The sequence below is a fragment of the Bombus terrestris genome, chromosome 3 (genome assembly GCF_910591885.1).
Source record: "Bombus terrestris chromosome 3, iyBomTerr1.2, whole genome shotgun sequence".
NCBI classification, from domain to species: Eukaryota; Metazoa; Arthropoda; class Insecta; order Hymenoptera; family Apidae; genus Bombus; species Bombus terrestris.
Genome location: NC_063271.1, coordinates 17,786,739 through 17,793,429, shown reverse-complemented (window position 1 = coordinate 17,793,429; position 6,691 = coordinate 17,786,739). Strand labels below are relative to the sequence as shown.

General features: G+C 30.7%; 1 protein-coding gene across 1 annotated transcript; it reads left to right on the top strand.

Annotated features, from left to right (window-relative positions):
* Nucleotides 1-346: 346 nt before the first annotated feature.
* LOC100643958 (serine/threonine-protein phosphatase 6 catalytic subunit) lies at nt 347-4,454 on the top strand. Its single transcript, XM_003402309.4, has 7 exons — nt 347-595; nt 740-835; nt 966-1,173; nt 1,305-1,384; nt 1,461-1,566; nt 1,634-1,795; nt 1,895-4,454. The coding sequence occupies exons 1-7, from the start codon at nt 470-472 to the stop codon at nt 2,083-2,085; spliced, it is 969 nt and encodes a 322-aa protein (XP_003402357.1). The 5' UTR covers nt 347-469; the 3' UTR covers nt 2,086-4,454.
* Nucleotides 4,455-6,691: the final 2,237 nt, after the last annotated feature.

The following is a 6,691-nucleotide window of genomic DNA, read 5'->3' as shown; positions in this document are numbered from 1 at the left end:
TTTATTAAGCGTACAAGAGAAAAGCAAAAAATTACTAGGATTTAAATGATATTATTGGAAGATATATTATGTATTCCTAAAAGTAACATCTACTTTAAAATCATTAAGTAGCAACTACATATATTGTGATATGACACGATTGTATATATTGGTATTATTAATAACGAGTAGAAAGATATTTCGATATATTTTTATTAAAATGGTTTCAGTTTCAAATATCTTTTCTCTTTATAGTACGAAAATTTAGGACCAATAATATGAAAGGATTGAACAGAATGAAAATTGGTCTTTTTTAATCTTACTTCACAGTAGGTTAATTAATTTTGTGTTTAACATGATGAAAAATAGTCATTTTTTATTAAATAGAATGTTTAAAGTCTTATGAGTAAAATAAATAAAGATCGGAAGTTTAATCGAAATTAATCCGCTAAAACAATTCTTAAAAATATATAAATTAACTACAAATTTAATGCACACATATGTAAGTGAGGGCGCGATCAGTATTTTCCTGCGATACGAGTCCAAAATGTCAGACATCGATAAATGGATGGAACTTGCAAAAGAGTGCAAGTATCTTCCTGAAAATGACCTTAAGGTAAATAATATATGAAAAATATTAATAATAATACTACCAATTATGTTGTATTTTGTTAACATATGTAACAAGACCTTAAACATACACTCATAGGTTACTTGAATCTCCTATATGTCTCTTAACAATAAAATTAATTTTGTTCAGAAACTTTGTGACATGGTATGTGACATATTATTAGAGGAATCTAATATTCAACCAGTATCTACTCCGGTAACAGTATGTGGAGATATTCACGGCCAGGTAAACTTTACAGTTTTATTCTAACCTCAACATGATATCGATATCTTTAGAGATAACGATACCTATTTCAACGATAAAGGTATGATTCTTTTATATAAACCGGTTTTTACGATTGTTCATTTTCTTTTAGTTTTACGATCTAGAAGAATTGTTTCGTAATGGAGGCGCTGTGCCAGAAACAAATTATATATTTATGGGAGATTTTGTAGATAGAGGGTATTATAGCGTAGAAACATTTACTCGCCTACTCACACTTAAAGCTAAATGGTCTGATAGAATAACATTACTTCGAGGAAATCATGAATCCAGACAAATCACTCATGTTTATGGTTTTTATGGTTAGTATATATTATGTTATAAAAACATGATGTATTTATTGTAATATAACATCTAAAAGATTAATTGATAGTAACTCATTACTCTGCATATTTGATAATTATGATAATTAGATTTATTATATTCTATGCAGACGAATGTCAAAACAAATATGGCAATGCGAATGCATGGAAATACTGTTGTAAGGTGTTCGACTTACTTGCAGTTGCTGCCGTTAGTATTTGTAAATAATAAATGAATTTAATATTGTGTTATGATGTTTAATAAAAACGTGAATATTTTTATTTAGTTAATTGATGAACAAGTACTTTGTGTACATGGTGGATTGTCTCCAGCTATTAAAACATTAGATCAAATTAGAACGATTGAAAGAAATCAAGAAATTCCGCATAAAGGTATTTTTACTGTTTTTTAATATGTTACATTATATTGTACTTGAATATATTTCGATTTCTGTTTTAGGTGCTTTTTGTGATTTGGTTTGGTCCGATCCAGAAGATGTTGAGTCATGGACTATTAGTCCACGTGGAGCAGGTTGGTTATTTGGAAGTAAAGTAACATATGAATTTATGGAAATCAACGATCTTAAACTTATTTGTAGAGCTCATCAATTGGTTCATGAAGGTATATATTGTTACACAAATTATATGTATTTACTTATGCGTAAAATGCACACAAAAGAACTTTATGATTATATTTCATACATTTTTATCTTATTTACAGGTTATAGGTACATGTTTAATGATAAACTTGTAACAGTATGGTCAGCTCCAAATTATTGTTATCGTTGTGGTAACGTAGCTAGTATTTTACAGTTTACAACTGTCGATCAAAGAAACCCAGTGCTATTTCAGGCAGTGCCTGACTCTGAAAGAGTAATTCCACCTTTAACTATTACACCATACTTTTTGTGATCTAATCTAGTGTTCCATTTGTTTGGATGCAGAAAGGTGGTATCTGCGTCTAGACGTTACGGAATTACATGACTGTTTCTTCATGTTGACGGACACAGGCTGATACTTTGACGGAGCATCAAATTTTGAAGTCTTATTTAGAATTTTAATTAAAAAAATTTTGTTTCTGTTTTTATACTTAAATGTTATTTGGAGAACAGGATTATCGTGTGATTACTTATTCAGGGAATGATTTTACACAGTTTTTAGGAAATTTATCCATTTTTGTATATTAAGAAATTAACTTTTATATATAATTACGTCTGCCATTGCATCAGCCTGATTCTCCTAGTTTGAAAAATGTTTCGCATGAAATGTGAATACTGTGGTCTAGACGCTTTTGCTGTCTACTGTGGATATTCTAGAGCATTCGTATCTCAGAGCAGTATTGTGAATGTATCGTTCTAAAGGCTAAGAGCTTTAAAATAAGTTATGAACACAAACAACAGCAGGTTCAGTAATGTATGAATGAATAAATGAGAAACCATTTAAACATTCCGAAGTGGGAGAGTCTCTGAGTATAGTGAATGCTTCATTGATATTATGATCGTTGTGCGTAGAATTCAGGTTTATTAAAGCGTGAGCATATATACTACTGTTAAGGTCTTCCTGAGTATGTAATTGATCTGTTTCTGATTTAGACATTGTGTATGCTGCGTGCAATTCTTTTTATTCTAGATGCGCAATCAGTGTTCTTAGCAGCATAAAGTCGGCGGTTCTGCCGAGGTACAAATAGTATGTAGCAGTAGCCAAAGTTTTCCTGCCTAGGTAAGGAAATTGAGTAGAAAAATTGTATTATATAATAGAAGTTTTCTTATTATTTTTATGCACATGACAATTTTATATTGCATTCTTCTTTTTCCTTTTACGGGCTCAAAATACTATTTGCAAAATATCTTAAAAAGTATTGAAATTTTTTCATAATATCGGCCTTTTTAACTATGTTCTACTTTTATGTGTACAGAGCAATAGTTTGAATATTATTATATTCTCAGAATCTTTGTACAGTTTTCACATTATATGCCAAATCGCTGTCGTACTGAATAATTATAATAGCTAGACTGTCATAAGTTCATTAATGTAGGGAGCAACTTTTAAGAACCAAGACCCTTAGCAATGTGCCTCTAAATTAATAAGCGTTTGTGTAATATAATGATACGATATTGATACATAATCAATGGAACGCACCGGCCATTGCGTATCATAAGCCTGAATTCTGACCACCGATTTACTAGCTCATGATATTCCTAACCGATCACAGACCCGACAATTATGGCATTGGCATTGGCACTGGTTGTCAAGTTGAAACTACTCTATTTTGAGTTTTGTGATATAGTTCAAGCGAGGCATGTGAAAATTGCATCGATGTTTGTAACGATTTTCCATGTCGGATCGTTTGAAAATGTTTTGAAGACTTGTTATTTCAAAAAAAAAATGAAAAAAAAAATAAAAATAGTCAACTTTTGAACAGTGCCTTCAGAACTATAACACGACGGTCTACTAGAAGTAAATACTTTCTACTGACGGATAATCATAGACGAACTAGGACGGATCATATAAATAACAGAGAGCTTAACAAAGGCGTGTGCAAGGAATTTTCTTCACTTTTTTATATTCCAGAAAATATCATTAACAATTACTTTATCATATTCCAATCTTCATTATTATCTCGTAAGATATTTCGGCGTCCAATTCGATGATTGCTTTACACGATACTTTTTACATTTTACAATATTATCGATAAAAAATACGATTTATATATATATATATATATATATATATATATATATATATCCAGATTGTTACAATATGCAATTATACGATTTTACATTAATCACTGCTTTGTATTTACATTATTGATATTATATTAGATAGATCATTACACAAGGCAAGACACGGAGTTTACGTTACAAACTCGATCTGTCGGTTTTGCAGCCTCTATTATTATCGTAAAACGGTGGTGATGTGTGAGAATGCCTACGTAGTACGGATATCCTAGGAATCATAAAAGTATTAGCTTCTGTGTCTACTTAGGTATTCACAGCAGTCACCTTTGAAATGCCTCTGTCTGTGATCGCTTTAATCTTATCGAAGTGTCCAAGCGCTTGCGGCGATTTACATCGGTAAGCTCACAGGAATAAAGACAATGACATTAAATAATGAGACTACTTTAGCTTAATAAACGTTTTGTGCAGGAGCTTGAACACTGCGCATAATTCTTAAAGATCTCACAGGTAGACAACATTTTAACGATCATGTACCTTGAAAGTATAGATTTTGTTATGTTAATGTAATGAAACGTCTGTAATAAAAATGCGCAAAAATTGCAACTGACATTATCAATAATACTCCCGTTATTATTGTGATAATTAAAGTACAAATATATACATATAACACGCATACACATATACGTACACATACATATATATACCGTGAAATAATAAAGGAAGAAACTATCGTATGTAGGTATGGGTATGGAATAATAAAGATATCACCAAATTTGTTCATCTTTAATTAGTTTATTTACTTGTAATAATATTATTTTCATCGTATATATAATAATTCTATTTATTCCTTACTATTTATATATAATAATATAGTGTATTTATGTTCATTATGTATAATATATTATCTACATTTATATAATCCCTATGAAAGGCATCTCCAAACAGACTTCAGATTTACTTTTTTTTTTAAAATATCTTATTTATTCATAAAAATACAGGGGGTTTACGCGTCACCTGTGAAGTCTAGCCTGTTTTGCCTAGAACCGATAGCTTCCGATTTATTGGTCGGATGAACATCATTATATTATATCTTACAATGCTTAATCCTTGCGGTAACAATGAATTTATTCTTATGATTATCAACTTCATCTATATACACATCTTTATGGAAACAAATGCGATAATTTTTTTGCCCGACTATAAATCTGCAAGCGCGTCCGTGTTATACTTCTCGTTGTATTTCGTCGTATTTCGTGTATAATCGCATTATTAATAATCATTTGTTACTCAGTAAAATGATAAAAGATTGAACGAATTTTAGAGCTCATTGCACGAAGGACGCAATGCAGTAAACAAATGCAACGAATAAGCTAAATTGGTATTTAATGAAATTTTTTGCTGACGGTAAAAAATAAAATATGTAAATTTTTGTATTAAACTTATTATACAAACATATTCTCTTTTACATCGACTAGAGTATTTAATTAAGTATTTGATTTTGACAAAAGATTATATGTAGATTTTCAGTCTGTTTAATTATGCATTATTCTTTAAGTATTTGCTTTCAAAAAAAAATTCCAACTACACATATAAATTCTATATTTGAGACAATAAGTAAAGTTCTTATCAAACTGTTAAATTGCACATTATAATAAAATATCGATGTGCAACTATTTTGAACAATTCGTGCAAAAGATTGTAAAATGTAATGTGTATATAAAATATAAGAAATGCATGAATGATATTTAAATCATTCCTAATAAAATAATATTCATTAAAAAAATACATTCATGCGCGATATAAAGCTCGAAATCGTTATCAAATCAGGTGTAAAAATTCGAAAAATGCTAGATGGAGCAATTTCGCGAATGTTTACGTTCATCAACGAGAAATCGTATTTCGCGCGTAAAAGTTGGTAAAAAAATGATTAGCAGCAGTATAGCATCCGGTTCCTGGCAAAGCAGCAATTCACACGGTGCCCAAATCTCAGTTACAAAAGGAATAGTCGAAGGTAAACGAGATGATAAAAATGTACTTCCTAAACGTAGGTAGAAATTGGTAACTTTGACTCACTCATTGAAAAAGTATTTCCTCTTGCCAGTCTGGCATTCGTGTTTTCTTTTTGCCCGTCGTTTTTGGGTTAACGTTTGCATTTCGCGCTTCTTTGCTTATACCGTGACAAGCAGCATACTTCAGTGTTAACCAATCCGTTCGAAGTAATGGTGCGGGTTTGAAAGTTTCGTCGTTTTAATAAGAAAATAACAAACTGACATTTTTAGGAGATCTAGAGATCAATAAATTGAGGGCCAAGGGAAATATTTCGGTGAATGAAATACATAAGAACGTCATAATCTGACAATATAAATACGAACGTTGTTCAATATCACATCAATGCTTAACGATTTTGACGCCGCGGTTTGTAGCTCAAATGTACATTGTACATAAGCAAATTGTTTCAGATGTTGAATATATAGTCCCATATATATATATATTACATTATATATATTATATTATATATATGGGACAATATATGTAACATCGGAAATAATTTACCTATGACCTATAATAATTTACCTAAAAGAAATACAAATTTTTATTACCATCCCAACATTTGTGAACAGAGCATAGACGACTCGGCAAAACGATATATCCTATTCGTGTTATTTCGTTAGAAGATTCTAAACATGTATAACTAAAGTGGTGTCGCATACATATCCTGCATCGCATAATTCAAATCAGGCTCAATCATACGGCTGACACAGGATTAGAAACGCTGTTGCACCGCTTGACACTATATAAGAACAGGTATAACACGGAATTATACAAAGAGACAGGACTAG

Excerpts from the sequence above, each read along its gene's own strand:
- LOC100643958 (XM_003402309.4), top strand. The coding sequence starts at position 470 with ATGCACACATATGTAAGTGAGGGCGCGATCAGTATTTTCCTGCGATAC. Across the intron at positions 1,174-1,304 it reads TCATGTTTATGGTTTTTATG|ACGAATGTCAAAACAAATAT; the intron begins GTTAGTATATAT and ends TATTCTATGCAG. Across the intron at positions 1,385-1,460 it reads ACTTACTTGCAGTTGCTGCC|TTAATTGATGAACAAGTACT; the intron begins GTTAGTATTTGT and ends ATTTTTATTTAG.